This window comes from Coenobita brevimanus, chromosome 86 (assembly GCF_032717465.1).
Source record: "Coenobita brevimanus isolate Jiangsu-jjx chromosome 86, ASM3271746v2, whole genome shotgun sequence".
NCBI lineage: Eukaryota > Metazoa > Arthropoda > Malacostraca > Decapoda > Coenobitidae > Coenobita > Coenobita brevimanus.
In genome coordinates this window covers 3561937-3582259 of record NC_137039.1, presented here as the reverse complement: position 1 = coordinate 3582259, position 20323 = coordinate 3561937, and the positions used below count along the sequence as shown (strand labels likewise).

General features: G+C 41.7%; 1 protein-coding gene across 1 annotated transcript in view; it reads right to left on the bottom strand.

Annotated features, from left to right (window-relative positions):
• Positions 1–19841, bottom strand: part of LOC145410830 (cell adhesion molecule Dscam2-like) — a 102523-nt gene extending 82682 nt beyond the window's left edge. The window contains exons 1-8 of the mRNA XM_080280951.1: positions 19787–19841; positions 18931–19075; positions 18204–18355; positions 16260–16398; positions 5006–5136; positions 4019–4197; positions 2022–2126; positions 226–346 (exon numbers count right to left, since the gene is read on the bottom strand). Of these exons, the coding sequence (XP_080137077.1) occupies positions 226–346; positions 2022–2126; positions 4019–4197; positions 5006–5136; positions 16260–16398; positions 18204–18355; positions 18931–19075; positions 19787–19841 (1027 nt within the window). The remainder of the gene's footprint in view (positions 1–225; positions 347–2021; positions 2127–4018; positions 4198–5005; positions 5137–16259; positions 16399–18203; positions 18356–18930; positions 19076–19786) is intronic.
• Positions 19842–20323: the final 482 nt, after the last annotated feature.

Here is a 20323-nt window from a genome sequence, read left to right as displayed (position 1 = left end):
CAGAGTGCAAATAGTAGATATATACAGCATTTCTTGAATCTGATAAGCACAGTAAACATTAGCAATATTCTTTTTCACCAGTGCGGTAAAGAAAACGTTGTATATCAGATCATTTTAGAACTTAAACACAAAAATAATGAGTTAATCCACGTGGTATTTCAGGGCAAATAACAAGGGTCGACTACAGCTGATATTATCTGCTTTTTTATACACATATTCTCTTACCTGGTGCCTTCATCCAGGTAACAACAGGCTGAGGGTAACCACGGGCATTGCAGTCCATCACCACAGTGGACCCCACCAAGGCTGTACCACCTGAGGGCTCCACCACCCACTTAGGAGACACCTGTCCACAGCACACGCATTATGTACACTATAGAATAACTGCAATACTCCTTTTACTTTAACTTCTGTAATACTGGCAGCTTTCTATTTTGAACCCTGAGCTATAAGAAGGGAGCAACACAAGAACATAGCACTAGTCACGAATAGTACTAGGGAAAGAATGTAGAGCCTTAGCATTGTCTTTTTCTACCTCTGATATACGTGAAATAAGCTTCTGACAGACGAAAATCTGGGCCAAGTTGAGGTGAATCGAGTGTAGTGTTCATTTACCCAAGTCCTACATTTAGGCATGGAGTCGCGAATCAAATCTACAGTGCATGAGCTGCAAGCCTAGTTCAGCTGCTCAAGTATTCTCTATTTTAAAGTAGGAAGATGAAGTACAAGAGTATACGGTTGCGTGTTGCCGTGCCAGTGAACATATAATATCTCCCTTTAGTATACAGAGTGTCCCGGGAATGGACGTACTAACTTCACGAGGCGATTCAAGGGCTGGTATTGGGTAAAAAAAAAAAATGCACCATCTGCATTGGTCCAATTTTCAACGCTCACATAGCTAGTTACTAATGGCCTTATGTGTGAATTATGAGGGAGACCATTTTCGTCCATATGATCATCAGTATCTGTAGCTCCATAAGGGTTGAAAATAGAACACAGGTTGATATGGCAATTTGTACTTAATATCAGGCCAAGAATCATCGTCTGAGGGTAGTATGGGAAGTACGGGGCACCTTGTATACGGTCAGGTACAAATATCTGGCCAGTGTTTTACCTCTTCTACCTCCACCACTCCTGTGGTGAAAGGAGGTTGGTAAGTTTCCCTACCTATAGGTGATTCTTTCTAATATGATGTGTCAGAGAGGAAACTGATGGGCATAACAGTGAAGCAGACACAGTAGAAGTTTCGGCAAAATGTAGTCCCTGACCGTCACCCAACAGTCAAATACTAAACCCCGTTTGCCTCTCCTGCCTGAATTTCATCGCTGGCTTCATGGGTGACAATGTGGCTTGGTGAACTTATGTGCTTATCATGCACTTGTGGGTAATAACGCACACTTTTGTTCACTACGCCTCATTTAAGCATCTGTAAGTCCAGCAGTTACAGAGGCAAGGCAGGCGAACGGACTCATTTATTTGATTGATCATCGATGGTAAACATTGCTTGTCCTCCATGACTGTGTTTCAGAGCAAATGAGCTGTTAACTACCTCATCCCTGCAGTCAAGTTTTTGCACTGGCTACACTGAGAAGTAACGTCATCATTCAAACCCAAGTTAACTGAATTTTCTGGCAACTTCAGTACATTTAACGTGAACCAACGCTAAACCAAATTACCATACTATTACTAAGCATATATTCCAAACATAATTCCAGAACGGTTTTACTTAATGACACTTTACTAATACGGCTGACATACACGCAGTTCTACTCATCTGGTGGTGATACATAATTACATAATACACAACTCGAAGTGCACTTTTCAGTATAACCTGAAATATCTACGAAACTGACAATGAAGTTCCATACTGCTAAGCAAATTACGACTGTCTGGGGTGAAGATTTGCAGTGGTTAATATTGCTCAGACAAACCAGTGAATTCAGTGGCACGGCAAGAGACTAAGTACAGCCTTATAACTGGTGTGTGTGTGTGTGTGTGTGTGTGTGTGTGTGTGTGTTCACCTTGACCCTGATGGTGGCTGTTTTGTTGACGGCAGCAGCGGCGTTGGCAGCTTCACAGGTATAGGCGCCTGAGTGGTGCTCCTGTAGCCTCTTCAACACCAACACCTGCAATACAGTCACCCTACTTCACTGCAATACACTCTACTTCACTGCAATACACACTACTTCACTGCAATACACCCTACTTCACTGCAATACACTCTACTTCACTGCAATACACTCTACTTCACTGCAATACACACTACTTCACTGCAATACACACTACTTCACTGCAATACACACTACTTCACTGCAATACACCCTACTTCACTGCAATACACTCTACTTCACTGCAATACACTCTACTTCATTGCAGTACTCAGTCAGCCTACTTCACTGCAATACACCCTACTTCACTGCAATACACCCTAGTCCCCTGCAATACACCCTACTCCGCTGCAATACATCCTACTCCACGTCAGTCCAATACACCCTACTTCACTGCAGTACACCCTACTTCATTGCAGTACTCAGTCAGCCTACTTCACTCCACTCCTCGACAACGACCTCTTACAACTTATCCATCTGTCCTCCCAGCCACCCCCATCCCTGGTCCATATAGATACCAATTTCATCATCTTAATCTCTGGTGGAGGAGAGGAACGCCTTCCCGTGGTGGAACCGATTTCACCTGGTGTCTCCTTTGTCCGGGTACACAAGCGTCCCTCTTCTCCTTCGCCATCCCCCGAAAGAAGGATGGTGCGCTGCTGAAGGGTAACTTGAGCCTACAGTCCACTGGGTTTAAATTCAGATGAGCCTGAAGCCACAACATCAATAATAACAACAACGACAACATTACCTCAGGGCAATGACTCACAACCACATCTATTCTGACCTACATATTGTCAGTTTGTTCCATCCTAGCCGGTCATAGTTGCATCACATTCTCTGCCTACCTCTTCCAATCTTTCCATCCCTGGGCTGCAAGTCTGATAGAATGTTACGAGAAGTAAGTTATTCATCTGATATCTTTACTGTAAGTAAAAAAAGTGCTCCGTCAGTACCCGTCTGTGGTTTGACTTGTGGTGATTTTTTTCTAATTCCGTCTGTTCTTGTATACACCACACATTCTACATCTACAGAAGCTTCATCACGACCTATGATATGGTGATGAAAACAACAAAGAAAACTAGCCACGTTGTGTATATTTGTTTTCGATTACACCACACAAGAAGCAGTTCATTGTTCGGGACGCAATTTACTGTGCCACTTTGATAGAGGGCATTAAAAAAGAAATATTCCAGTGTGTCATGTCTCTAAGCATACATACATACATACATACATTATCTAATCCTGTGTTGCCCCATGAGAAGCGTCGGAGACCGGGGTTAAGCAAGTTGGTCTTGATTTTTAAGATGAGAGTGACCAGCCTCACACATCCCTAAGTGCCATTACGTGAGCAATAAACCCCAAACACCTCTTGGATATAAACCCACACAGGCTCAGTCCGGTTGGAGCGCCTTAATTACCCACTAAACCACCAGGCTTCATAGTTTGGTGATATGGCTACCACCCAGCGTACTAAATGGTTTCCTGGTGTCACTAAGTATTATATAACTGTCGCCTGGCTGTAAAATACACCATATTATCCTAAAAACAAAATTAGTGCATGGCAGCAACTAAAGACAGGATTTATTTTCATCATCTCAGTTATTGTTTTTTGAAGGATGCTGTCTTTCTCATCTACAGTGCAACCAGTTTGACAAGTGATACAGCAGTAAAATTGTTCGCAGAAAACGAGAAGGAGGTTGACTAGAAACGTATGTGAGTGAGGTGGAGGGGTAGAGAGGGAATGGGAGATCAAGGATGAGGTGGAGGGATGGGGTGGAGAGGCATATGGATGATGGTACTGTACGTCTTGGAAGGATGGCTGCTTGATGGCGGGGGTAAGATGACACGGAGGCAATTTTTTCGTAGGCGTCTGGGTATGGACAGGCAGAGATGGACAGCAGACCCACCACAGAGAACTCGCTGGTTCGTTTGCTCTCCACGTCCGGGTCATGCTGGAGATGGCGACCGTCCTTAAGCCAGTTGATGGTGATGGGCAGATCCCCCTCCGTCACGGTGCAAGACAGCTGAGTCCTCTGTCCCTCCTCCAGACTCCGGCGTAGGATGAAGTTATCGATCACAGGGGGTTCTGAGGCATGATGTGGGTCGAAACAGAAGGACACCTTTAATTCGGTCCACTTAAGGTAAAGATTATTATACCTGGTAGCATACAACTCTAACAAAAGCTACCAGAAGGCAATTCAAAACTTCTTAACTAAAGCCTCCAGGTTTATTGTTGGAGGGAAGAGCCTTCTTTACTATCTTTGCCTTAGTCTAGTACTGTAGTCACACACTTAGATACGCCGTCTAGCATGGAATAATTGCCTATTGTACGTTCTTTTGTTTATTTCCTACGTAGAACGTAGCATTTAAGTCTTCATCTGTCTAACCATTTCCCACGTAAAAATCATGAAAATGGTTTATCATAAAAGGTATATTCCTAATTATCAATATAATCATTCACAGAGTTTGCAGTAACTACGAAAAAAAAAAAAAAAAATGACGCTTGATACAGATTTCAGTATATGCCTAGAAGCCTCTTGATACACTGTAATATGCACAAGAAGATCAAACAATTTGGCTAATAGTTACATAAATTAGTTAGATAAATTACTTAGAGAAATTAATTACACTTTATCCCTGTTGACTGCATATGGGCCATTAATGCATAGAACCACTGAAGGCTTAAGATTTGAGGAGAGGAACTTCCAAGAACTTCCCTTCCCTTCGGCTCAAACTGTAGCTGAGAGAGAGAGAGAGAGAGAGAGAGAGAGAGAGAGAGAGAGAGAGAGAGAGAGGAAAGTTCTGCAACCTTCACCTCCCTTCGACTCATATGAAGAAGCTGAGAGAGAGAGAGAGAGAGAGAGAGAGAGAGAGAGGGCAAACAGCACACTGACTGAGGACGTGCAGGAAGGTGTGTGAGGCTGCCGTCTGCCCCTGTCTGTCGGTCACAACACAGGAGTAGCGACCAGCATCCTCGTGGCCTGCGTTTCTCACCACCAGCGTCCCGTTACCCAACACCTCCTGCCTGCAACACAACCACGGTACTATACTCCATTCATTCTAGCCAGGCTTAAATATCATATCACGTAACTTGAACACCGCAGTGTAACAAGAGGTACTAGAATATGATACTAGTCAGGAAGAAGCGCTATATAAGGATGTGGAGCCTTAGTACTGTCATTTTCAGCCACAGACTCACGGAACAATGGAAAAAAAAAAAAAAAACTGCAGAAAGAGAATCATTATTCATTGTTTCTGTGATTTTAAACTTTTGAAGATTTTAACAAACGCTTCGTGAAAACAGTCATTATGCAGGTACAGTTGGAGAAATTTCCGCGCTGGACACCTTGTAGAAGGCAGCAAGAGCGGCACATATTTTGATCTGGTAACAGTGTTGGGGGTAATGGAGGGGTGGGACGTGCGGGGCAGGTGAGGGATGGCGGGGGGGCAGTGAGGGGTAGCTGTGTGATGGGAGGGGTGGAACGTGAGGGATGGCGGGGTAATGGGAATAGTGGAGTGTTGGGGAGAAGCTTAGGAGCCATTTACAGTAATGTCGTAACATAATTTGCTTAGATTTTAAAAGAGTGTGTGTTTGTGATAGTGGAACACACGAAGTAGCAACAAGCTGTAAAGTGATGGTTCATGACATGATGAAAAATGGTCATTTCAGTGATCATGCAGGTCTGATATAAACACACAGACATCATCAAGTAACCTTATAATTATAATGACTCGCCCCCTTTCGGTATCTATAACATCCCTATTGTTACACACACACTAATATCAGACGTTTGCCTCAGGTACATTTCAAAAAAGTTGCTCATACTTTCTTAATTGTAACAGATATGTAGTGTATGGAAAACAAAGTATATATAATATTCCATTTCTTCGTTGTTGCAGTCAGCCATTTGTATTTTTTACTCCCAAAGGCATTCAAGTATGTCAGATTTTAAGACACATGCATCTTTATTAGCTGTCAGTGTGAATTTGGTATATTTCTGAAATTGTAAGCACATGCTGGCTGCTTGTCACAAACTAATTTAAGCATAAACCAGACCTACACCTTCTCAGGTCAGTCAACAGCGTCTGCGTGTGTGTGTTGTGTGTGTTGTGCAGTGTATAATACTGTGTCTCTTGCTGTCTAACTTTCTCAGTTTATCTCACAGAGGCTCATAAGTAGGCTTAGGATAATCATGCATTTCCATACTCGTATGTGCATACACAGATGCATATTCTAGCCATTTATGAGAGTAAGTGCATACTCCTACTTTGTTGTTAATTTATACTGTACCGCATATTCTTTGAAGTATCCTGGGTATTAATCATTTTTTCATTCATTCATCCATCCAACCATCATCCAGGTTCATGTCGCCCCATACAGGAGCGTAGGAACCCGGGGCTAGGCGTTGGTCCTGACATTTAAGATGAGAGCGACCAGCCTCGCTCATCCCTGAGTGGCATTACGTGAGCAATAAACCCCATCCACCCCTTGGATATAAACCTTCACAGGCTCAGTCCGATTGGAGCACCTTTAATTACCCACTAAACCACCAGGCGCCATAATTTGGTTATATGGTTACCACCCAACGTAGTAAATGGTTTCCTAGTGTACAGGAAACCATTTGGCTTGTCACTCAGTGTAGTCGCCCATAGGCAGAAGGAAGAGGAAACAATGAATGAAAGAAAGAAGAGGGAGTGTAAAGTCACCTGTAGGCAGAAGAAGGAGTAAATAATGAAGGAAAGAAAGACAGATGAGGAAGGATGGAAGAAAGGAAAGGGCAGACACTCAAAGCAGCACTACATCGAGTGAGTGGATGGTGAGCGCCCCCACCTACCACCCTGTAATAATAGTGCAAGTCATAATATCCATCGTATCATAGTGAATTATATGAGTATACTGCTTAATTGGCTGTGGTTGGGAAGGCCGTGACTTGATTGTCAGTAGACAGTAGCTGAATGAGATGGATTCGTGTATTACCACTTGACTCACCAGATTCTGATATTCATTCATTCATTGCCAGACGCCTTGTATCCCAAACGGGGTGGCCAACGGCTTAGAGTTAATTGTTTTACAGGGAGGGGCACTAATCCTCCACCAACCCCACTTGACACGTAGGGATGATATATATATATATATATATATATATATATATATATATATATATATATATATATATATATATATATATATATATATATATAGATAGATAGATAGATAGATAGATTTTGAACACATTTTAAAGGATATTGCTATACACATGAGAAAGGAACAATGTCGATAGAGTATTTGTTACAGTACTTTAACAATTAATGTATTGTTGGTTCTTAAGCATGAAAACGCGTTTATTTATTTATTTATTTTTTAAATAACATTTTATCATGTCGCTATATAAATGATTGTCAGCATTATGGTCTTTAATCCTTCATTAATAGGCTCGACTCAGTGATACCCTCTCTGGGAAGGTAATTTTTCGTGAAATTTACTGAGAAATAAGTTATAGTGTTAAATTTAGGTTGTTCAGGTTAGTAACTTATTAGTACTTAGTGTCTCTATTTACTTGTATAAAGTAAATATTTTCTCTTATTACTGCACATTTGCATGCATTTTTAGTCATTTTAAGTGCATAATTATCCTAGGCCTACCACTACTCATAAGAAATGATGTAATACATCAATCTGAAACAATTGCGCTTATTAGCAGTTATCAACAATCCGTTCCTTTTAACTGGCATTTGGAATTAATGTGGAAGAAATGTAAAATATTGAACTGCATTTTCTTGTAATCGGCAAAGATACGATTGTATCCAAACATTATTATTACACTCGGACACCTATATATTTGGCCAAGAAACCCGTCGAGCATAGGATTTACGTGTTTACTGAGAAAATGTTCTACACAACTCTATCATTAGCAAATTAATGGATAGCTTGACGAACACCATCTTGGCCCGACACACGGTTCAGATGGCAGGCAAAAGCATTACCACTACGCCAGTTGGTGTATGTGTGTGTGTGTGTGTGTGTGTGTGTGTGTGTGTGTGATTCACCGGGTCGGTCAGGATCACGTGTTGGTTGTGATCATTAGCTTTTTACCCTCACGAAAGAGAGCTGATAGCTCATATAGTCCTATCTAAGGGCAAAGCCTTGACCTTCACACACACACACACACACACACACACACACACACACACACACACACACACACACACACACACATCCCCTTGCTCAAGGGGGACAGTAACCACCCGCTTCGTCAGTGAAACTTTTCTCATCCCGAGCAAGGCGCGAACCCCCGTCTTAGCAGATGCTAAGCGAGAGCGTTACCACTGACCCGGCGAGTGTGTGTGTGTGTGTGTGTGTGTGTGTGTGTGTGTGTGTGTGTGTGTGTGTGTGTGTGTGTGTGGTTAGAACAATATTGCTTGGACGGGGCCACAGCTACTGCTAGCACATTTATAGATATTACATTACGAAAATTTCGTTAAACGTTAGATGCATGCACAATTTGTAGCAATGCAAGTCTTACATATTGCTGGTAATTTTGTGTGTGTCGTGTGTATTTTATCAAATATAGCACCATCTTTAATAGCGACTTTATGTCCGTATTCACTTTAGATGACAACTGAAAAATAGACTGATTGTATCTTATTCCTGACAACCGAAAGGTTGCCAGTGTGACTGTATGTAAGGTAATCTACTGCGTGTGTCAGAGAGAGAGAGAGAGAGAGAGAGAGATTATGCACGTTTAATACTCGTATAATCACACATGTATGCACATACGCATAAAGTTATATTGGTTTATTAAGATATGAGGGATTGGCCCTAAGGAAGTGTTGATTGGAGCATGCTTAAATTTATAGTCTGGTATGAAGGCCAGGCTCATCCATCCGTAAGCAGGGTAACTGCCTATACGACTATGAAAGGATAACAAATTACGCCGTCAGTCTAAAGGACGTATTTTCCTTATTCTGCCAGCGTTCGGTCTTAAGATAACAGTAGTTGACTTATACAACAATAAAATGGACTGTTGCAGGATATTACATTCCGTATTCAATACAAGTTGCAATGAAAGTTACAGTATCTTTGTTGAGCGACTTGCATGAGAAGCAGCTGAAATAATTTCTAAATATTTGTAAGTTCTCGGTCAACAGTAGAAAGCCTTCCGATATGAGGGGACGGAATGATGGAGGCGAAAGGTAAGGTTACGTACTGACGATGCCTGTTTGGTTAGGTACTGAACTTATTCCATCAAATATTGAACCAACATTAGCAGCTTGTTGCCACTACCTTTTTTTTTATTAATAAAAAACTTGTATTGTAATGATTATCTATGCAGAGTGCATTGACCCAGTTAATGGTTATTTAACTTCTCCTTTACACACACCAACCCGGCAGCCATCTTGGGAGACACATGCATTCAACCAGCGCTCTGCATATCCAAGTGTTTCAACAACAAGTTTGAGTGAAGATCGGTGTGAAAGTGAACAGATCAGTGTATAAGAGTCGTAGACATATTTCCCCCGTGTAAAGTATTTAAATAGATTTCATGTAAAAGTTTTAGAGTGGGTTAAATGTGTAAAGAGTTCGCGTGTCCCTTTGTTACATATTTTCCCACCCTCTACATCGTATTCCTGCCCTTTCCCGCCTTTTTTCTGGTCTTAGTCATACTATAGTTTACTTTCCCGCAGATCAAGGTCAGTTAGAACGATATCTAACAAAGAGATTATCTTTTCTCACTAGTAAATGGTGTAGTGAACTGAGAGTGTATTTACCTACCAGCTCTCTTTGTTTTTGTTTCCACTATCAGCCTTGTACGTCTTACTTTGAAGTCTAACGTAACAAATACTAACTAAGTTGCTTGCTAGTTTAGTGAAAGTGAATAGCATTGTCTTCTGTACAGAGTAACAACTGTGTGATTGATGTTACACCAGTGAAATAGTTTTTGCACTACAAACCATTGTTCACTGAGTGAAGCTAGGTTTTTATTTTGATTTCTCCCCAACATTCCATTGTTATTTTCTTTTTTCCTTTTTTCTCCCAGTGAATCAGTTTATGGTGTATTTCCACAATACATGGTAAGCTAGATCATACCATAGCAAGTAGATTCTCTTTTCATTTTACACAGTTCATGGTAAGTTAGGTTGTACCATAGCAAGCAGATTTTCTATTCTTTTTACACTGGTAAAAGAATTCATGTAGGTTGGATTGTGCCATAGCAGGTAGATTTTCTATTCTTTTTATACTGGTAAAGGAAGATAGTATATAAAAAGTAAGTGAATCTCCCTAGAAATTCAATATTTCATATATAGAGTAAATTGACCATTTGTAACAACATCCATTAACCAGTTGTATATTATTTTTTATTTGTGTGGGATTGTGGAAATATTGCTGCAAAATGCCATCTAACCTGAAGGTCTGCCAGGAGTGTACTGGTCGCTTTGCGGCTCAGTATTTTTCTGATTACTTTTCGACGCCTGTGTGCAAACTGTGCATCTTGAGAAGAGATCTAGAAAATGGTTTAGCTGAATCACAGAGAAATTACAGGGAACTCAAGGCAGAGTTTGAGACTCTGAAAGAGTTTGTAGCGGCAAATGTAGGAGTCAGCAACAGCACTCAAGAAGGAAGAAGCCCCCGCCCATCAGGCAGTTACAAATAATAGTGTACCAATATCTTCCTCACCCAGTGATTCAGTACGTTCCTCGCCAAGCAAAGTCCCCTTTACTATGGTATGAAATGGCGCAAAACCCGGAAAAGGTACAAGGAAGCACCTTCCCATAACTACGTACAATCGCTACCAGATCCTTGCCGAAGCGGTTGATGAGACAGAAGAAACAAGGCTTATTGGGGACTCTATTGTATGCAGTCAGCTGGAGGAATTTTGTGGACGTGCCCCCAGCAGCAGAAAGAGGTACTGTTTTCCAGGAAGTGGACTATGTGATATCACAGAAGCCTGCGATGAGGTCACAAAAGACGCAAATGATCAAACTCTATACGTTATCCATGTTGGTACAAATGATCTGATGCGCAATAGATCAGAGGAATTGCTAGCAAAGTATCATGAAATGATCAAACGATTCAAAACTAAGTCCACTAATGTGATAATATCTGGTATACTCCCAAGGATCAAGGCAGAGAATAGTTTCTATGATAAGGCCTTCAGCACAAATAACTGGCTCAAATCTCTCTGCACGCAAGAGGGAGTCGACTTTGTCAATCTGTGGGACCAGTTTTATGAGCAACATACTCTACTCCAGAAAGATGGTCTCCATTTGAACTCAGTAGGAGCAGCACGGCTAGGCAGACTTTTACACGATAAAGTCGCCCTCTTCAGATCAAAAAACGCGGCACGTCCAGGAACAGTAATCTTAATGTAAATACCCACAAAGTCAGATCACCAACTGTTTGGAACGGAATTAGAGTCTGCTATGTTAACGCACGTAGTCTACGTAACAAGTTTGAGGATTTAGATTCTCTAATTTACCTAGAAAATTATGACATCGTTGGCATCACAGAGTCCTGGATTAACACATCTGACCGTGACTTTCTAGCGCAATACTCATTAACAGGGTACAATATTTTCAGCTGTGAGCGACCTCATCGAGCTGGTGGCGGTGTTTTACTATATGTGAAAACTAGTCTCCACCCCCTTGTGCTATCCAAACCCAGTATTACCAACATAGATGCCAGTTATGTTCAGCTAAGTATTAATTCACACAAAATAAATATATGTCTCGTCTATCGTCCTCCAGCACAGTCAACTGAGACAGATGAAAAATTTTATGATCAAATTGTGGAAATTTGTTGTCAAGAGGATAGCGTAATTTTTGGAGACTTTAATCTACCGGTAACAAAGTGGGGTGAACCACTGATGGCACACTCAGGACAAGAGCTTTATATGAATCTTCAAGAAAGCGCCCTTTCCCAACACGTAGAATACCCAACGAGAGGAAACAATATCCTAGACATCATCTTGACTACAAATGATAACCTAGTCAACAACGTTGAAATAGGACCTGAGTTTAGTTCCAGTGATCATCGAATTATACAGTTTAATATTACTATTGAAAAAGTAAAGAAACGGAGAGCAAAGAAAAGGTCCCAGATTATCGTAGAGCTAATTCCAGCAGGCTCAGAGCGCTACTTGCAACTGCAGATTGGAATCAAACGTCTGAAACTAATGACATAAACCAAGCATGGGAAATATTCACCAAAAATTTAATGAAGTGGTAAAGTCATGTGTGCCACTACGTAACAGACGTCCAGCTGAAAATAGTAAACCAAAGTGGTGGTCCAGTGAAATTAAAAGTAACTTAATAGCCAAAAAACAGGCATACCATAAATATAAAGCTACACAAAATAATGATGATAAATTACAGTATGATAATCTACGCCGCATATCGAAAAGACTTATTAAACAAAGCAAAAGAGCACTGGAGATCCACATTGCTAATACGTGCAAATCAAATCCTAAAGAATTTTACAGTTACATTAGAAAGAAAAAGGTTATGACTACATCAATAGGTCCTCTAGAAACAAACAATGGCAAACACACTGAAAATAGGTCGAAATGGCAAACATTCTTAACGATTACATTGCGTCTGTTTTTACAGTAGAAAACACCACCAGAAACCTACTGCTACCCACAAACCAAGCAAATAGCACAGTCCTTAGCAACTATGCTATCCATAATAACGATATCCTTTCAGCCATAAATAGTACGAACATAAACAAAACCCCTGGCCCCGATAAAATATCACTGAGAATTCTCAAAGAAGCAAAACATGAGTTACTGCTGCCACTCTCTGTCTTATTCAATAAATCATTAAGTACTGGGAAAGTTCCATGCGAATGGAAACTAGCAAATGTAACACCAATTTTCAAAAAAGGAAATGAGTCGCACCCAGGAAATTACAGACCAATCAGCTTAGCATTTGACACTGTCCCTCACAAGCGTCTCATGAGAAAAATAGAAGCACATGGAATAAAAGGAAATACGCAAAAATGGTTACAAGACTGGCTTTCAGACCGAAAACAGCGAGTTGTGATAAACGGAAAGGAATCCAAATGGCGTAATGTGATCAGTGGCGTTCCCCAAGGCTCAGTACTTGGACCGATACTTTTTATTATCTATATAAATGATATTGATGAGGGTCTAAATTGTAAAGTATCCAAATTTGCAGATGATACTAAAATAACCAGTAAAGTCACTTCAAAATTACAGTGGCAGCAGTTACAAAATGACCTTAATACTTTAGCAAGCTGGGCAGAAAAATGGCAAATGAAATTCAACACAGAAAAATGTAAAGTACTTCATATTGGAAGTAACAACGTCCATGTGAAATACAAAATGAACAATATTCAGTTATCAAGTACAGACAATGAAAAGGATCTTGGTGTGATAATATCAAATGACCTAAAACCAAGCAAGCAGTGTATCGAGGCGGTTAAAATTGCAAACAAGCTGGTGGGTTTTATTGGAAGAACTTTCGAGTTTAAATCGGAAAAAGTCATACTTGCCTTGTACAACTCGCTAGTGCGCCCCCATCTTGAGTATTGTGTGCAATTCTGGTCTCCGTACTACAGAAAGGACGTTGAAAAATTAGAGAAAATTCAGCGAAGAATCACAAAAATGATACCATGACTTAGAAACAAACCATATGAGGAACGCCTTGAAGAACTTAAATTATTTAGCCTAACGAAGCGCAGGTTAAGAGGGGACCTTATTGAAGTTTTCAAAATCATGAAGGGATATGACAACTTAGACATGAATAAATATTTTGATATAGACCGGTCGAGTCAAACCAGAAGTAATGGCTGCAAAATTATGGGAAAGCGATTCCAATCCCATGAAACAAAATACTTCTTCTTTAACGGAGTTGTAAATATCTGGAACAGATTACCCTCAGATACCGTGAACAGTATCTCAATTGAGACATTCAAAAACAAATTAGACAAGTATTTGCATGAGAATCCTCAGCTGACTCTTTTTCTGTCCGAATAACTTGCTTTTATAGCTACGGTACATGTAAGTTCATGCCCCTTTTGTCTACAAGACACCCCGTAAACAACGTACCCGTACATAGTGTTGCGTCATGTTATTATACATTTTTCAATTTATTCATTGCAAACAAAGCAATATAAGCACAGATTAGGATCTGCACAGATAATCCTGAGTTAACGGTCACTACTCTTAGTTTCGACCTGTGATGGGCTGTGGATCACTGAGGGTCCCTGTTAGTCAAGCGACCACCATCGGGATTTTTTTAATGTACCAGGGCTCACTGCTTCAGGATGAAACTTGTGTACTTGTCCCATATGGGAGAGTTCCTTGTCTCAGTGGAGTGAACGGAGCTAGGGCCTGATTGACTGCTGCCTACCTTAAAAGCGCCAGGCAAGGCTGCCGCACCACCCCTAAACATCCACACTGTGCAGTGTGTAGTGTTCACGTTATGTCCACAAACTTCCCATTAACTCAATGTACTGATTTATAATGTCATGCCGTAACTATTAGTTTATTTGTTTACTTTCTCTTTCAGGTTACTCAATCGGGTAGCTTATAGATAAAGTATTATAGAATGTGACTTTTCCTTTCCAGTGTTTCCTATAAAATTTCCATGTCAGTTTTTCCATGCTGCATGGTGGTTTTTCTCACTTTTTCCTGGAGGGTTTGGTGGTGGGGGGAGCCTTCTTGCTTTACTATCCTTATCCTTCAGCATGTAGAGTTAGATCTTGTAGTCATAGTTTTCTCTGTAACAAGCAGCCTCGAAAGGGCCATAAGGTCTGTTGCTGTTTGCTTTCCTGTGTAATCCTGTGTAAAACCCCACCACCACCCCTCCTCTCCCCCATCACACACATTCCCAGCACTTCCCACCCCCTGCTTCACCCCCCGCACTGTTACCAGATCATTTCTGTCTGTCGCTGCTGCTGCCATCTACACAGTGTCCCGTGCGGAAATTTTTCCAACTGTATATCATCATCATCATCATTATATTAACTTTTGTTTTTACCTTTCTCTTTCCCATTTAAGGATGGGGTGTGGCTGGGTACAAACGAACACACACACACACACACACACACACACACACACACACACACACACACACACACACACACACACACGAAGGGAAACCATAATACCATGCTCAGTCAGATGGGCCAGACACACATTTACACACCATTTTAAGCCCCTAGAACCCAGACTAATCGTCTGCACACATTTCTGGTGGGTATTTTTCCTCACAGATGCAGTTCGTATTACCAGCCAGATAAAGTCAGCCTGTCGAGTATGATATAAAAAAAAAAAGGAAAGAAAAAGAAAGGAAGAAAAGCTTGCCAGACTCCTGTCATGCGCCCATCCGTACATATTCCATCAAACCATCACGATTCTCTGTAAGTTTCCTCGCTTCATCATCTTTACCTCGCTTCCTCAGTTAGCCATTCACTGTACTCGTCCTCCTTGTTCCTGGCCCACTACAATCTCATCCCACCTGCAGACTCACTCACATATATAACCTTTTCACCGCCCTGTTTACATCCATTCTCTCCATATGGCCACACCGTCCAAGCACACTGTATTGGTGACTAATGTAAGGAGATGATGATGGGGGATGAAGGGAAGCCGATATCACACACACACACACACACACACACACACACACACACACACACACACACACACACACACACACACACACACACACACACACAAATAAGGATTAACTTTCTGTAACAGTTTTTTTTTTTTTTTCCAGGAAGCAGAAGGAAAGCGTAGAATCTTGCTGTGTCTCATGTTTCCTCTACTGATATAAATCTCGGTTGCAGGAGAGAAAAAATTAGCTATTTTCATTTTTTTTTTTTTTCAGGAAAGACAAGGGGGGGGGGGTAATGTGGAATCTTCCCTTGTCCCTCACACTTCTTTAAAAAAATCTGGGAGTAATCGTAAATTTCTTTGTGAATCCCTCCCGTGGCCTATTGCCGGAAATTTAACTCAGTGATGATGAGAAAGTGTCACCACCTTGACATATATTTTGTAAATTATTTCTCTCCTCTGGCTATATCATTGTTCCTATATTTACGGCATCGCTATAAAAATAAACCTCTATATCTACAAATTCTGGTGGTTATAGAAGTGGTGCGGTGGTTGATGGTTACCTGAGTGATGATGGTAGCAGGTCGCCGCCTCGTCGCCAGGTAATGGTGGGGGCGGGATAACCCCCTGCGGGACACCACAGGTGCACGTCCTCACCCGCCACGGACGTCACATTTGGCATGGCGCGTACGAAGGGGGGCCCTGAGGGGGGAAGGAAGGGAAATGAGTCGTTTGGTGAGGAGATTCAGGTCGGGTGATAGTGTGGAATGTGATAATGTGAGAAATGAGTTCTGTGGGAGAACATGGCAACCACAGGACAGTGAAGGAGCTGTATGTCTGCACAAGAGCGGCTGACTGACTGGAAGAAAGTGAGCTGATTAAGTTCATTGCAACAAATGTATGGTCTTTTTGGCCTAAATTGCCGTCACTCTGTCTTGAAGGCTGAGTTATAGCAAGACATTAACGCTAGAATATATGGTGCTAGTCACGGCGAAGTGATAGAAAAAGTATGCAGAGTCACAATACTGGATTAATATATCAAATGAGCATCGTGAAATAAGCTGCAAAAGGATGAAAATTTGGGCAAAGTTAAAGCGAATGGACTATAAATACATAATTTCCTCATCAGCTTCCGATTCCATTATTACTCGCTTTATCAAATTTTCACTGATAAATCAAACACGTAGATCAGTCGTGGAAAACACATGAGGCAGGGCAGCTTGATGACCTGTGTGTTCAGCTTCCATGAACGTTCACTGTGATGTACCGTCCTTGGAGACAAAAGGCTGACCAATGGCAGAAGCATTGTGAACTAAAAGATACAAACCACGCTGCTTGCTTGACGTAGTGGAGAGAGATGGATCGTGGCTGACTACATTGACCCGTTAACAGTGAGCTCGGAATGGGTCATGTTGAAGCAAATTTTTTATGAATAGAGGTCACCCGTAATCAGGTGTGTGGATTATCTTTTTAATTTTGTTTTGTTCTTCTTCTATTCTGTTACTGTAATATATATATATATATATATATATATATATATATATATATATATATATATATATATATATATATATATATATACTTAGGTGGGGGCGCTCACCATCCACTCACTCGATGTAGTGCTGCTGTCGGGTATCTGCCCTTTCCTCTCCTCCATCCTTCTTTCCTTCCATCCTCTTCTGTCTTTCTTTCCTTCATTCTTTCCTTGTCCTTCTGCCTACGGGTGACTTTACACTCCCTCTTCTGTCTTTCTTTCCTTCATTCTTTCCTCTTCCTTCTCCCTGTGGGTGACTTTACGCTGAGTGACAAGCCAAATGGTTTCCTGTACACCAATAAACCATTTACTACACTGGGTGGTAACCATATAACCAAATTTTGGCGCCTGGTGGTGTAGTGAGTAATCATTGCACTCCAGTCGGATTGAGCCGGTGGCGTTTTATATCCAAGGGGTGGCTGGGGTTGATTGCTCACGTAATGCCCCTTAGGGATGAGTGAGGCTGGTCACTCTCATCTTAAATGTCGGGACCAACTGCCTAGCCCCGGGCTCCTACGCTCCTCATGGGGCAATGTAGGATTGGATGATGGATGGATGTACGCCAGGGTAAAACTTGGAGTCATAATGTTATGTTTCTGAGAAGGCGATTTGTTTATGGTCACCCCTTCCGGATTTCAGGCGTCTGGCCATAGATAAGTAGATAGAAACATAGATAGATGGATGGATAGATAGACAGATAGATCGATGGGCAGACACAAAGAACTATTGATAGGTATACACAATGACAGATAGGTAGATAGATAAATAACTGGATAATCAGACAGACAGATAGATATAGACTGAGATGGGTGGATAAACAGAACATGTCTTGCCCTGAATCTACACACTTGGCTCAGGGTAGGAATAGTTTAGTTGGGATGATGATGGTGGTGATGATGATGATGGTGGTGGTGGTGAGTGTGGTAGTGATGATGATGACACCAATGGACCCAAGAAACACAGGCTAACTCACCGTAAACATTGAGTCTGGCTGAGTGCGCCTGGGAGCTGTGCGTGTTGTGTGCCGTGCAGGTGTACGTGCCACCTTCACGTACCGTCACGGCGCTCAAGTTCACGTGGCTTACTACCTCCCCCAGAGCCGTGCGGAAGCTGGCCACCGTCGTCCTGAACACGGGGAGAAAGCACAGTATATTTTAATACTTTCTATACACTGCCGCTCCTATGACTCACTCCCAGTTGAAAAGGGAAAATATTAAAACTGTCCGAACCATGAAAATTTTAGCTGCCCACTAGTCCTGAAGACGGGGAGAAGGTAGAGTACAATTTAACACTTTCTAAACACAGTGCAGCTCCTATGACTCCCTCTCAGCTGAATCAAAGCCTCTGAAGTTAACTGGAAAAGGAAAATATTAAAACCATCCTAAGCATGAGAATTTTCACCCCAGTCCGTGTCCAGGGCTGTCTAAAAACCGCCCCCTTATGTTTTGAAGACAGGAAGAAATGATGAACAGTTCTGAACACTTTGATTTTCCTGTTGTTCATATTATAAGTGCTTTTTCAAAATTCATGACACCCCTAAGGATCTGCCAGGATGAGTGGGACAGTTTCGGTCATGAACGAAACACAGCCTATAGTCTCGGGAGGGTAGTTATGCGTGTCTCAGTATGCTTCGATCACTTTGCCGTAGTGTTTCGTACATTATGGACATATTCTTTATTTACTTCATTAGTGTTCTGTACCTGTGTGATGGCAGGAGGGGCTGGTGGTCGCGTGTCCAGGTAATGACAGGTACAGGGGATCCCACGGCGGAGCATTTGAGGGACACAGGATCCCCGGGGGTCACTGTCTGCTCGATGGGCGTGTACCGCAGCTGGGGGGCAGACTCTGGTGAGGAAGAGAAAGCTTAAATCAGTGCCTACTGATTCCACGAGGGATAATAATAATAATAATAATAATAATAATTGTTCTATTACTACTGCTGCTACAACTACTGCTACTACTATGACCACCTCCAGCACCACCACCACTACTACTACTACTATTACTACTACTGCTACTACTAGTTGGGAAGAAGAAGCCGTAGATTAATGCCAGTTGGGTGTATGGGATTATGGCATAGATAAAATATAAAATTACTGGCGGGTAATACGAAGCCCCATTTATTAGGAAAAATATCACCACAATATATAATGCGAGACAGAGCCAGGATTCCGGGGGCTTGATGGGTGAGTGAATGAGTGTCTGGCCCATTATTCACTGGGTATATTGTTGATGATTCTCTCTCGCACACACACTCACACACACACTCTCTCGCACACACACACACACACACACACACACACACACACACACACACACACACACACACACACACACACACACACACACACACACACACACACACACACACAAACTCTCTCTCTCTCTCTCTCTCTCTCTCTCTCTAAGGTGAATAAGAGAGGCCAAGATGATGATGATAATTCAGAAGATACAGATATAAACAAAATCCTGCTCACTTACATCAGTGCTATATCATCACTTCGTAAATAACAATAGAGCAGGTGAGCATACAGCCTGATTACCTACTGGACCTACCTGTGTGGGAATAATGCGACAGGCCCAAGTCCCTCGAGGCTCGTTTTAATCCCATGCTGGCTGAACTTAGCACCTGAAGAGAAGAAAATGAGTGAAAATGGTACAAGTGTAGACACTTCGTAGCTTCTTGTAGTGTGTTTTGTAGATCAGTTACACATACAGTATATTAGACTCGTGGACGAGCGGTTGCTATACGCGAGTAGGTTAGTAAGTAGATAATCTTAATTCCCATTGTCATGCAATGACAGGAGATGTAAAGATGAATATGGCATTATGTATAATTTTGTTTGTCTTGAAAAGATTAATTAAAGTCTCTCACACACGAGTGAAATATAGAGTCCCGCTAGCTACCTCCCTGTCTCTCTCTCTCTCTCTCTCTCTCTCTCTCTCTCTCTCTCTCTCTCCCCTGTTGCTAGCCTCCTTCTCTCTTTTCCTCCTCTTTCTTTCCGTATATAAGACTTCCATCACGTGGGCTACGCTGTCGTCTAAATATTCTAGAAGCCTGTGTGTGTGTGTGTGTGTGTGTGTGTGTGTGTG